Here is a 13809-nt window from a genome sequence, read left to right as displayed (position 1 = left end):
ATGTGAGAGTTGGACTGTGAAGAAAGCTGAACGCCGAATAATTGATGCTTTTGAATTGTGGTGCCGGAAAAGACTCTTGAGAGTCCCTTGGACTGCAAGGAGATCCAACCAGTCCATCCTAAAGGAGACCAGTCCTGGGTGTTCATTGGAAGGACTGATGTTGAAGCTGAAACTCCAATACACTGGCTACCTCATGCGAAGAGTTGACTCATTGGAAAAGACTCTGATGCTGGGAGGGATTGGGGGCAGGAGAAAAAGGGGACGACAGAGGATGAGATGGATGGATGGCATCACCAACTCGATGCACATGAGTTTGGGTGAACTGCAGGAGTTGGTGATGCACAGGGAGGCCTGGCTTGCTGCAATCCATGGGGTCAGAAAGAGACGGACACAACTGAGTGACTGAACTGAACTGAACTGATAAAATATCTGGAAATTGTCCTAAGGGAATATGCAAATTAAGAAGCACTTATTCAAAAAAGTTTACTGACAGTTGGTAAGAACAGTGAGAGTCTATGGTATTTGAACCATGACCCACTTACTTCCTCCTCCATCCCAGCACAGTGTTAAAGAAACTCCACCCCAGGTGGATACAGCCAAGAACATAGAGTTCCTTCTGTCTCCAGCTCCCAGCCAAGGGCTTTGGGTATCTTCCTGGGAAGTATGGGAATCAGCATTTCTCATCCTATCCCAAGCTACTTGTTCCAAAGACTAAGTTTCAGGAGAGTAATGCTGAGAAGTGGAGAATCCCTTCTTTCACTTAACCCCTCACTTATGGGACAGAGTTCCTTCCTTAGGAACAGTGCACTGAGAATACTGGAACCCTAATTTTCCTCACCCTGGCAGAGTTAACATGCCAGGAGTAGCAAGCCATAAAAGACTTGAGGCAACTGACCACTTCCCCTCCATGCCAAGCATCCCACTACTAAAGCAGGGGTATTATTTAGAAAAAAATTCCACTCACCCTGCTTCTAGCTCCAGAGCCATGGCTCAGAGATTTTGACCAGGAAGATACAATCCATAAAAACAAAGATCTCTGAAAACTACCTAAAGGAACTGACTTCATTTTGATATGGACCAGGGTTCTTGGCCTTCCCCAATCAATATAAATTGACTAGAGGACAGACAAGAAATTCAAGCAAGGCTTTATTGGGGCTCCGGCTGAAGCATGGGGAGCAAAAACAAGTAACAGATGCCCTTGCTTGCTCACTGAAGCAGAGCAAGCTTGTTCCTTATATGTGGTGAGGGTAGGGGTGTGTCCAGGGGTCAAACTGGAGGGCTGACACTTGGTAACAGTGAGAGTCTATGGTATTTGAACCATGACCCACTTCCTTCCTCTTCCATCCCAGCACAGTGTTAAAGAAACTCCACTCCAGGTGGATACAGGGGTGGTTTAGGTGGTTTGCCCTCCCCTTTCTGGTATTGAGTGCAGGGGGCATGTGTAGTACCCTGTTTTTGCTGCTGACACTCTGTTTTTGCTTCAGGCTATTCAGAAATGGTAGTTGGGTTTTTTTGTCTTTTTGTATGGTGTGGTCCAGAATTTTCCCCAACTGTGCATGGACACAGTTGTTTTAATTCCCATAAATTTCTTTGCATTTTGTAGCTTGAGGAGTGGTATATCCAGGTGTAAGCTTTGCAGAAAGCTTTGCAGCAACACAGGAAAGGGTCCCAGGTCTCAGGCCTGTCTCAATAATATTATAGAAGCCTTTTTCCTGTCCCTTCCCTCTACATCAACATGTCTCCTTTATAACAACAGTAGGTTATAGCTGAAAGAACTGCAAGGCAAGAATCTATTTAAGATGCAGTTCCTAGGGAAACCCAAGAACAACAGAAGAGGGAAAGAAAGGGTGTAGGTGAATTTTAAACCCCTGACACCAAAAGGTCCAATACTAGCCAGACTGACATAAAACCTCACAATATAAAGGCCAATTTACTTCAGTTCTATTGTCTAATATAACATGTCTGGCTTTTCAACAACAACAAAAAATTACATGGCATGCTAAAGGGCAAGAAAAAATACAGTCTGAAGAGACAAAGCAAGCCTCAGAAACAGACTCAGATATGACAAAGATGTTGAAAGTATCAGACAAGGAATTTAAAATAATTATGACTTATATGTCAAGGGCTATAATTGAAATAGGAGACAATATTCAAGACAGATGGGTAAGTGGATGTAAGCTGTGACGTGGGAACTCTAAGAAAGAGTCAAAAGGAAATGCTGGAAAAAACATAAACTAACGTAAACTAAGAAAGCTTTTGGTGAACTCATCAGCAAACTAGACATAGCTGAGGAAAGAATAAGCAAGTTTAAAAATGTCAACAGAAATTCCCTAAATTGAAATTTTATTGAAATTCTAAATGAAAAAACTAAAATGGAAAAAAAAGAATGCAAACCCAAAATGAAACAGAATATCTAAGAACTGTGGGACAATTTCAGAAGGTGTAATATTTAAGTAACTAGAATATCAGAAGAAGGAGAAGAAACAGAATTTAATTTGTAAATTAAACAATATACATCTATATATCTCTGGGTCAGGGAATAAGCGCCAATATAAATGTTTTAATTTTTTAAATAAGATACAAATGGTAATAATAAAAAATTGTGGAATATAGAAAAAACAGTGCTTAGGGATAAATTTACACCACTAACTGTATTAGAAAAATAAGTTCTAAAATCAAAACCTAAGATTACAACTTAAGTCTAGAGAAAGAAGAACAAATTAAGTTGAAGGCAAGCAGAAGAAAAGAAATAAGAATTTCTGCAAAAATCAATGAAATTAAAAACAGGAAAACAATATAGAAAATCAGTGAAACCAAAAGTAGTCATTTGAAAAGATCAACAAATTGATAATCTTCTAGCAAGGCTACAAAACAAAAATTAGATGACACAGATGACCAATATAAGGAAATGAAGGTGTATTATGACAGCTCTATGTCCACAAATTTAATACATTAGCTAAAATTATCTTCAGCGACATAATCTATAAAAATTCACACAAGGATAAAAAGGTAATCTGAATAAATCTATATCTACTAAGTAAACTAAATCAGTAATTAATATTCCTAAAAAGAGAAATCATTAGGCCCATATGGTTTCACTGGCGAATTCTACCAAGCATCTAAAAAGAATTAACAACAATCCTCCAAAGGGTCTTCCAAAAAATAAAGCAGAAGGAATACTCCTAACTTATTCTGTGAGACCATTACCCTAACACCAAAACCAGTAAAAGATAATTACAAGAAAGGAAAACTACAGACCCATAACTCTCATGAACATAGATCTAATGATCTTCAATAAAATATAAGCAAATAAAATTCAACATGTATAAAAATAACTATACACCATGACCAAGTGAGATTTATTCCAGGTACACAAGTCTGGCTTAACATTAAAAGACCAATTAATGAAATTTATGACATCAATAAGCAAAAGAAAAAATATCATATTATCATATCAATTGATACAAAGAAAGTATTTGATAAAATCCAACACAGATGCATGATAAAAAAAAAAAAAAAAGGTCTCAGTAAACTAGGAATATAAGGAAGTTTCCTCAATGCTTGCCACCTATGATCAGGAAAAAGGCAAGGATATCTCCTCTGAGGCCTCCTATTCAACACTGTACTGGAAGTTCTAGCTAGTAAAATAAGAAAAGAAAAGAATAAGACGTGTAACTGGGGAAGGAAAAATTTTGTCTCCCTTTGTTCACTGAAGAAATGTTTGTCTACATACAACAAAAAGAATGAGGGCTCTTTGGAGAAATGACTGATTCTAGAAATAAGGCAGTAAATATACAAAATGAGCCTGGGGTATCTTGTAGTGTCAGTAAATTCTGAAGAACATGTTAAGGGACACCACAAATGTTGCATTCAACAAAAGCCATACTTCTGGAAACTAAACAAAACACAAATTTTGTTTTTTTTTTCCCCCCCAAAATATTTAATTGCAAGGAAAAAGAGGTAGGAGGGGAAGAAATTACAGATTTAAAAAAGACTTGAGACATAAAGAACAATTGTAGTGATTAGATCCTATTTGGACACTGATTCAAAGAAACTAATTTTTTTAAAGTATGTCTGCCATGCAAACATGAAAACTACCTGGCATTTGAAGATTACTTATTTAAATTTTTTGAAAAGAATTAGATTTACACATAAAAGAATCTATATTTTAGGAAGACATGAAATATTTGACATGTACATGAAATTGGGCAAACTTTAGGAGATGGTGAGGGACAGGGAAGCCTGGCATGCTGCAGTCCATGGGGTTGCAAACAGTTGGACACGACTGGGTTACTGAACAACATGAAATATTTAGAAATAAAATAGTATGATGTTTTGAATATGCTTCAAATTATTCCAGTAGCAAGAAATGGGAGAAGGTGAAGGTATAACTGGAACCAGATTGTGTTGAAGTGTGTTGATGCTGAGTGTCAGGTATACTGGGTTCATTACATTATATAACAAAGAGAAATGGATTCTTTTTCTTGTGTGTATGTTTGATAATTTCTTTAATAAAAAATTATTATAAATATCATGCCATTAAACTTGAAATCCTAAGTGAAATTGACCACCTAAAAGTTTAATCAAACAATACAAACTGAAACTGTATTCAAAACTCAAGCCACTATCACATGTTCCAAAACAAGGCAGTTTTGGAAGCCAGTTTTACCAAATAGTCAGGGAGAAACAAATTATCACCTTATGTAAACTCCTCCAAAGCATACAAAAACAGTCAATTACTCAACTCATTTTGCCAGGTTATTGCTCCTCAATTCAAAAACCAGATGAGAACATCCCATGAAAAGAACACTTTAAGCCATGCTCACTCACAGAGCAGCAAATAGTCTAAATAGTTTAATAGCATATTCAACATAGCAGTGAATTAAATGAACAAATGGGCTGTGTCTGAGGAATAAAAATATGATTTAACATTAGAAAATACTTTCAATTATAATTCCCTGTACAAATTAGAGGAGAAAAAAAACACTTGATCACATCAATGGGTATATTAAAAAGCCTTTGAAAGAAATTCAACACAAGTTTATGATTAAAAAAGAGTAAGTTAACATTAGAATAGAACTTCAATTTCCTAAAGTCTATTGCAAACACACTTATATGTAAAATATTAGAATTTCCATTAAAGCCAGGGCCAGACAACACAAAAATGAATGCTCTCTCCTCTACTGTTCAAAATTGCGCTGGGACACATAGAGCAGTGAATATTGAAATAAATAAGAGGTATGAATATTGAAAAGAAAGATAATATTTGGTGACAATATTGTTATCTGTAAAACATGTGGAGTATTTGAATAATTGAGAGATTTCAGGAAAATATATATGGAAAATCATTATAGCAAAATAAAGAACCTTGCCATCTAAAAGCAATAACTAATTAGAACATGAAATAGGAAATACCTCATTCACAATGGCAAGAAAGTCAAGAAAATTACCTAAAAAGAATCTTAAAAGACATGTACAAGACATTAATGGAGGCAAATATAAAAGCTTTCTGATAGATTCAGCTAAAAGTCCCAAATAAATAAAGCAGTAAAACATATTCATTAATGAGGAACAGCATTATTACAAAGATATTAATTCTCCTTAAATTATTTATAGGTTTAGTGCCTTACCTGTAAATGCCAAGACGACCATCAGGTTCAGACCACTGACTTCCACTCCCCAAATCAACTCTCAATAACTATAGAAAGGAGGTGGGGGTGGGGGAATCAACAACAAAAGCTAAACAACAAAACACGAGAAATCCCTAGGGAAGACTGATGACTGTGGGGAGCTGGTTCTTGTGTTTTGCAGGGTGGGCGCAGTGGGGAAGTTGCAGAAGGGCTGTAGGCCACAGAGATGCAGATGGCAGGATGGGTAAGGAGAAGAAGATTTTAAATTTCTGACCTATTTCATTGCACAAACCAGAGGCAGGCCCTCTAACCACAGATACCATTAGCTCTGGGATAGTAACAGGACAGCTGGAAAGATGAGATGACTGAGGTTGTAGGACCCCAAAGCCTGTGCTAATGACCACCTGAAACCATTTTAGTCTGTTACAATCAAAAACAGAGACTAGCCTTGAAAAACTCCCTGAGCAGACAAAACCAATTTAGTCATACAAACAAAGCTTAATTTAGGTTTTATTGCAAGGCTAACTTGATCTGGGTCATTTCTTGCTTATGCCTCTGGAAATCATCAGCAAAACTTCAGTTGTTTCCCCAAATTGATATGAGGTAATCACTAACCAATTCCCTATCATTTAAGAAATTCAAATATTATAACCAACCACTGTGAGAATAGTCACTGCCTTCCCACAGTATAAGCAGCTTTATAACGATATACCCCTGAGCCTCATTCCATGTTTGGTTTGAATGCTCTGTGTTCAAACTGTCTTTTTGGCATGGGCAAAATAAACTATTACTAATTATTACTTTAGCCATTCATTGTTTCTACTCCTGTTACTTCTGAACTTTTGACAAGAGACTGAGGACTGGCCTTTCCAAAATAATATTTTTAATTTAAGTTTATTTATTTTAATTAGAGGCTAATTACTTTACAATATTGTATTGGTTTTGCCATACATCAACATGAATCCGCCACGGGTATACACGTGTTCCCAAACAAAAGATAAAGAATGGACTGGAGGTATTATAGAATAGGAGCTATTAAAGCGATCCACACACAATAAGTGTAGGTATTCTTTCATGAAATTTTATATGTATTCTAAACATACACTTGGCAGAGATGTATATGTTTTTTGAATATACTAGGAATGAGGGTTAAGAAAATGAAAATCAGTTCTCTGAACTATGAAATGTTAGATAATTTCAAATGAGCAGGACCTCCCCAAATGCTGCTGCTCAGCCTCTTCTGTGCAGAAAATGAATCTTTTAGAACAAAATGTTTCTGAAGTCTGGCTGGCTGGTCAAGAGATTCCATTGAAAAGGTTGCTTTTTCTCTGACTCTCCCCCATGCTCATGGGCACTGCAGCTCCCTATCTAGAAACTAGTTCGTGTTGCAGAATCATTCTCTACAAGGGATGCAGCTGGACAAATGCTTGGAGCTGACAGTGAGGAGCCTCTCCCAGCCAGGATTTCATCAAGGACCCAGGACCTCAGAAGTGAGGACTGAGCCGGGGCATCCTCCCAGAAGGTCCAGATAATCCAGCTCTACTCCTGATAACAGCTGTGGGAGATCCCTGGCAGAGCTGTCAGACTGTGAGCCTCCCTCGATATGCCCTGGGGGTCATCAGAGAGGTGAGAGCCTTGGCTGGAAGGGGACAGGCTCACAAGAGGAAAGAGTCTCAGGCCCTGTCACAAGTCAAGGTGAGGATATTGAAGGAGCAATGAAGGAATCTCCCAGACTGGAAGAGAGGGGTCCCAGCTTTACCCTGTCCCTGCAGTCAGCCCCCATAGGTGCCAAGTCAGAGAGACATGGAAGCCTCTGACTTCCTTCTGGGGAAGTAGAAAATGAATGTCTCAGGGAAGTGAGGCTTGGATAGAGGGATATGTCTTCAGATCAGCAAAGAAAGGAGTTCCAGAACCTGCCAGGAGTCAAGACAAGGACCCTGAGGAAAGACTGGAGGCACCTTGAACCTCAGAACAGAGGTCAGCTCCACCCTGCCCCTGCTATCAGTGTATGGAGGCCCCAACAAGCTGTAGCCTGATACGGTGGCCTCTGTATTCTGCTGGGTGAAATGGTCTAAAAGAAGGAAAGACATCGAGCTGACAGGGCTGGACTCAGGTAAGCAGAGGAGAGGACCCAGGAACTGTCAGTATTTGAGGTGAGGACCCTCAGGGAGGACTGAGGGGACACTAGACTCCAGAACAGAGGGGATCCGCCAACAGATGTGGTGCGGTCAGCGCAGGCATCAGACTGGATTTAGTATTACATCACTTTGCCTTGGGATACTGAAATAGGGTTGGTTTGGTCTTGGGTGTGCATCCTTCAGTCAGCAGATGGAGGAATCCCAGGCCTTGACAGACATGAAGGTAAGTAAGGACCTGAAGGAAGACCCTGAGGGACCTTGGGGTGGGATGACCACATGCATCATCCATTTCTGACATCCAGGTCTCAGAAAGACCAGGGACCTGGTATACGGGGTGGGGGCTCAGCAGGGCGGAGAAGAGAATCCCATGTCCTGCTGAGAGTCAAGGTGAGGACCCTAAGCAAGGACTGAGGGGACTCTGGGCCCCAAACAGAGGAGACCCCCCAAATTCCTGGCCCTGGGAGGCCTATGTGGGGGGGATAGGCACCTTGGCAGCAAGTCCTGACTTTCACATCTGAGTCTCAGAGAGACCGGGGCCTCAGATGGGCAGAGGGGAGGATCTTAGGTTCTGCTGAGAGTCAAGCTGAAGCCCCCGAGGGACGACTGAGGGGACCCTGGACCCCAGACAGAGGAGACCTGAGAGAAGCCCATTCCTGTTGTCGGCCCTGGGCAGCCCAGGAGTAGAATGAGCCCACAGACACGGTCTAACTTCCTGACATCCGGGTCTCAGACTGAGGACCTGGAGGGGGCGGGCTTCCTGACAGCCAGTCTCAGACTGGGGACCTGGCACAGGGGGCGGAGTTCCTGACATCCGGGGCTTGGAGAGACTGGGGAACTGGTATAAAAGACGGGGCTTCAGTTGGGTTGAGGAGAGAATCCCGGGTGCTGCCTGGAGAGAATCCCGGGTGCTGCCTGGAGACAAGGTAAGGTCCTGAGGGAGGACTGAGGGGACCCCGAGGGAGGACTGATGGAAGCCCACAGATCCCCGACCCTGTTGTCGGCGCTGGGAGCCCCTGAGGTGAGAAGAGCGCATTAGGCCTTTCTGACTTCCTGACATGTGGGTCTCAGAGAGACTGGGGACTTGGTGTGAGGAACCGGGCCTCAGGTAGGGAGAGGACAGAACCCAGGTCCTACCAGAGGTCAAGGTGAGGACCCCAGATTCCCGCCCCTGATGTCAGCCCTGGGAGGACCCTAGGGGGGGTAGACCACTGAGGGAGGACTAAGGGGAGCTGGACCCCTGAATAGAGGGGACCTTGTAGTCCTCAGGCAGGACGGCCACATGCAGCATTTCCTGACATGGGGTCTCAGAGACGGGAGACCTTGTGAAAGCTGCTGGGTCTCAAAATGGCAGACGGGACAATCCCCAGTCCTGCCTGGAGTCTAGGTTCCATGTGAGGAATGACTGAGGTGGTTATACCACAATAGGGAGGCAGGGATCCTGGCCCTTGTGGGGGCTCATGGAGGCCCTGGAACGGGGTGAGCCAGGGTGAGCATTTTCTTGACCTCTGGCTTAGGGTCTCAGAAGGTGAGGTGTTTGGGCAGAGGGCGGAGGCTTCAGATCCACAGAGGGTGGACTCCCCGGACCCCAAGAGAGGACTGAGCAGACTCCCTCCCCTGTGGTCAGTGCTGGGAGGGCAGGCGGGAGGTGAGGAGGAGTTGAACCGAGCATCTCCCCAGCCTAGGACCTATGGGAATCCCTGGGCAGGTGCGGCCACATGTGGGGGCTCTCAGCGCTTTCTGTTCAGACTCAGGTCTTGTTCTGAGTTTCCCTGCAGGCCCCCAAAGGGGAAGGTCCAGGCCATGCCAGAGGAAAAGTGGGCACTACAAGGGAACCCCGATGGGACCTCCCAGTGCACAACTGGGGAGACCTCACAGAGTCCACCCTTTGGACTACCCCCGAGATGTCCCCTCCATTTCTGTCACAGGAGCTCCAGGAACCAGGAGGTGGAGGTCTGAGGCTGGTGTCCTGAGGTCAGAGAGCAGAGGAGGTCCAGGCAGAACCAGGAGTCAAGGTGAGGAGGGTGCCCTGAGTGTGCACCAGAGGCCCCCTATCCCAGAACAGAGGGGAACCCACAAGGCTCAAATCCCCCCACCGTGTGAACCCCAGAACCTCAGGATGGGCTGACTGCATCCTGGGGAGCCCCTGCCCTTCCGGTAGCCAGCAGACAGGCCGCCCAGGAGGAGTGCCCCTGTTCCGTCCAAGAGCACCCCTCGAGAGGAGACCTGTAAGTGGCCTGTGTCATACCACCCAGAATTTGTTTCTCAGCTGAAGCTGCTCTCATCCTCTCTCTCCCCCAGGCCCGTGGTCCCCCATCTGTCACCTCTGCCCACACTCCTGTCTGTTGCCGGAAACCAGTCATCATGTCTCATGCTCCAAAGCGACGGCGCTGCGTGCTTGAGGAAGGCAGTGAGGCCCAAAGCGTTCTGGCAGTTGTGGAAGAGGATACGTCCTCATCCTCCACCTGCTCCTCCTCATTTCCCTTCTCCTCCTCTTCCTCTTCCTATTCTCTGATCTCGAGCTCCCCAGGGGAGGAGCTTAATGTTATTCCTGGGCCCCCAGGTCCTTCCCAGGATCCTTCCCAGGGTCCTTCCCAGGATCCTTCCCAGGGTCCTTCACAGAGCCCTCCAAGTTCCTCTCTCTCTCCCACTGCTGTTGCCTCTCCAATGAGCGAATCCGGGGATAGCCCCAGCAGCCAAAAAGAGGAGAGTCCGAGCACCTCTCAGGCTCTGCCAAATGCTGAGTCCCTGCCCAGAAATGTGATTGATGACAGGGTGGCTGATATGGTAGAGTTTCTGCTCCTCAAGTATCGCACTAAGGAGCTGACCACAAAGGCGGAAATGCTGAATGTCGTTATCAAAGATTACCAGGATCACTTCCCTGAGATCTTCAGAGAAGCCTCGGAGTGCCTGCAGCTGGCGTTTGGCGTGGATGTGAAGGAAGTGGACCCCAGCGACGACTCCTATGCCCTGGTCACTACCCTGGGCCTCACCTGTGATGGGCTGATGAGTGATGGGGAGACCATGCCCAAGAATGGTATTCTGATAGTTATCCTGAGCATGATCTTTATGGAGGGTGGTTGTGTCTCTGAGGAGAAGGTGTGGGAAGTGCTGAATGTGATGGGGGTATATGATGGGACAGAGCACTTTATCTATGGGGAGCCCAGGGAGCTTATTACCAGAGTGTTGGTGCAGGAGCAGTACTTCGAGTACCGACAGGTGCCCAACAGTGATCCGGCCCGCTATGAGTTTCTGTGGGGTCCCCGGGCCCACTCGGAGATCTACAAGATGACTCTCCTGGAGTTTTTGGCTAAGATCAGTGGAAGTGACCCTAGAGCCTTCCCTCTGTGGTATGAGGAGGCTTTGAGACAGCAGGAAGAAAGAGCCCAATCTGGGCTTGCCACCATGGATGATACCAGTGCTGTGGCCAGTGAAAGTTCTAGTGCCCCATCTAGCAGCTTCTGCCCTGAGTGAAGTCCAAGGCAGATTCTTCACTGTGTTTTAAGAGGGCAGTCAATGATCTAACTAGTAGAGGGACAGACTAGGGGCAAGGGAATCATAGTAAATAGCATCTTTGTGTTTCTCTTCCACTGGGGTGACTTAGAACTTGATCTTCTTTTATTTTTTGGCATTTTAAAATGTAGTTACTCAACTAGAAAGTCTGTTATTCTCAAAATCTAGGTTTATGCATGACATTGGCACATTTAGCATTTGTTTTTTTTTTAAGTTTAGAAGAAAGAATTTTGCTATTTTAAGACAAATCTGGAAACCTTTCATTTTATTTGTACTCTGTAATAAGATAAGATGGCATTAGAATAAGAATGTCCTTGAAAATGTGAAAGAACTTAGTAAAATAGAGAAAAAAATTAAGTGGTTTACTTTTTAGTTCTCACTTTTAGTCTATTCTGTAACATTAAGATTTGTACTTGGATTTTCTTAGCTTATTCAAGGATGTAGAAGAAATAAAATAGTAATAAATGAAATCTCTGCTCACTGGTTCATTTATTCCAAAAACCTTCATGGATCCTCCGCTCTGTGGAAGGCCCGGTGTTATCAGTGGGAACAGTGGGAGAATCAGGGCACCCCCACACCTAGAGTGATGGTCTAGGAGCCGCAGTCACACAAGGAAGGTGAAGAGACATCCCCTAGTCCCACTGAACAAGGAAACATAGGGCAGGGCGGTGGGGTTCCAGGAGGAGCCCTCGCGTGTCGGTGCCTGAGCCAGGGCGGTTTGGGGCTTTGGGAAGCTGGGGTTTCTTCTATGGGAGGTGATGGAAATGAACCTGGGTGGTGGCAGCCCTCAGACCTATAGATGGTGTGTCTTGCTGCTGCTGCTGCTAAGTCGCTTCAGTCGTGTCCGACTGTGCGACCCCATAGACGGCAGTTTACCAGGCTCCCCCGTCCCTGGGATTCTCCGGGCAAGAACACTGGAGTGGGTTGCCATTTCCTTCCCCAATGCATGAAGGTGAAAGGTGAAAGTGAAGTCACTCAGTCGTGTCTTACTCTTAGCAACCCCATGGACTGTAGCCTACCAGGTGCCTCTGTCCATGGGATTTTCCAGGCAAGAGTACTGGAGTGGGGTGCCATTGCCTTCTCCGTGTGTCTTAGGAATGAGAGAAAAACCTGGATAACAAAACTGCTCTTGGCATTTCCTTTTGGATCATGGATAAACCATAGAGAAATCACTTCCTGGGGCAAGTAAAGAAGTTGTCCTGTACTCTTGTCCCAGTTCAGCTGAACACAAGACCTAGGTATTTTATAAGTATCGTCTGCAAGAGTTTCCTGAGAAATAAGGATGAATATCTTTTGAATGATGCTGGGAAGTTGCTGTCCAGGCACCCATTTCACTGACCTAGGAAAGCCAGAGGTAACATTATTAGAAGACATTTTAATTAGATTACCTTTAACGTAATTTAGCGAATTCTGAGCAATATATACCTTTGGGTGGGGAGGAATTAATGAAAATAGTGATTCGGATGAAAATGCAGCTGGGACGAAGGGACTAAATTGGTCTTTGGCTCAAATTCTAGCAGCTTTGAGTTGCATCCAGCTGGGGAAGACCCCCCTCCACCTAAATTTAATAATATACCCTCTAAGAAGAAAATTTACTGATTTTTGTTTACAAAGTCCCTGTAGCTCAAATAGTAAAGAAACTGCCTGCAACGCAGGAGACCCCGGTTCAATCCCTGGGTCAGGAAGATCCTCTGGAGAAGGGAATGGCAGTCCACTCCAGTATTCTTGCCTGGAGAATCCCATGGACAGAGGAGCCTGGCAGGCTACAGTCTGTTGGATTACAAAGAGTTGGACACAACTGAGCGACTAACACTACTATCCCCTATTTACAAAGCCAGCAGTATAGTTGAGTGATTTTGGTATTACGTGTCCTATTGAGATTTCTCTAAGATATACTGGATAACAACAACAACTTCTAGAATACAGGGTAGAAGAGCCTGGGGTCAAATTAATGATAGAAACACAGAAGTACCCGTTATCTGCCAGTGATTATGTTCCAAGACCTCCTGTAGGTATCTGATACCATGGAGAGTGCTGACACTACAATGTTACATTTTTTCCTATACTAATGGGTAGGTAGCATATATAGTGTGGATATGCTGAACAAAAGGATGACTCATGTTCAGGGCAGGACAGAGTGGGATGGTGTGATTTAAAACTTAATGAATTGTATATTTCTGGAATTGTCTATTTAATATTTTAAGACCCTGGTTGATCTTAGGTAGCTGAAAATGCAGAAAGAAAAACTGTGGATAACAGACAGTTCCTGTAACTGTTAATCATTAAAGACTGAGCCAGGCACTGTGCAAGGTGCTTTACATTGCGTACATTACCTACATCTCAGCCGCCCTAACAAGACAGGTCTCATCAAGCCCACTTGCTTCACAGATGAAAAACCTGAGGCCATAGGGCTTGGTAATCTACCATGGTTACATGGTTAATAAGTGACAGGGCAGGGACTAGATCTCTAGTCTAAATTCATTGGGAACCTATGCCTTTCCTACTCAACCCAAGCCTGATACCAACCTTCT

General features: G+C 43.9%; 1 protein-coding gene across 3 annotated transcripts; it reads left to right on the top strand.

The window, feature by feature from the left end:
- Positions 1 to 7051: 7051 nt before the first annotated feature.
- On the top strand, positions 7052 to 11742 carry LOC509805 (melanoma-associated antigen 10). Of its 3 annotated transcripts, none has more exons than XM_024988686.2 (3): positions 7052 to 7325; positions 9694 to 9780; positions 10067 to 11742. In XM_024988686.2, the coding sequence occupies exon 3, from the start codon at positions 10130 to 10132 to the stop codon at positions 11237 to 11239; it is 1110 nt and encodes a 369-aa protein (XP_024844454.1). In that variant the 5' UTR covers positions 7052 to 7325; positions 9694 to 9780; positions 10067 to 10129; the 3' UTR covers positions 11240 to 11742. The 3 variants fall into 3 exon arrangements, with proteins under 3 accessions (XP_024844454.1, XP_059739932.1, XP_015316958.2); XM_059883949.1 differs by lacking the exon at positions 7052 to 7325 and adding an exon at positions 7356 to 7743; XM_015461472.3 differs by lacking the exon at positions 7052 to 7325 and adding an exon at positions 8595 to 8691.
- Positions 11743 to 13809: the final 2067 nt, after the last annotated feature.

Source organism: Bos taurus, chromosome X (genome assembly GCF_002263795.3).
Source record: "Bos taurus isolate L1 Dominette 01449 registration number 42190680 breed Hereford chromosome X, ARS-UCD2.0, whole genome shotgun sequence".
In the NCBI taxonomy this organism is placed as follows: Eukaryota; Metazoa; Chordata; class Mammalia; order Artiodactyla; family Bovidae; genus Bos; species Bos taurus.
The sequence above is the reverse complement of the archived record's forward strand: the minus strand, read 5'-3'. Positions and strand labels throughout refer to the sequence as shown.

What these genes read in the sequence shown, in the direction of transcription:
- LOC509805 (XM_024988686.2), top strand. Translation starts at nt 10,130, where the DNA reads ATGTCTCATGCTCCAAAGCGACGGCGCTGCGTGCTTGAGGAAGGCAGT.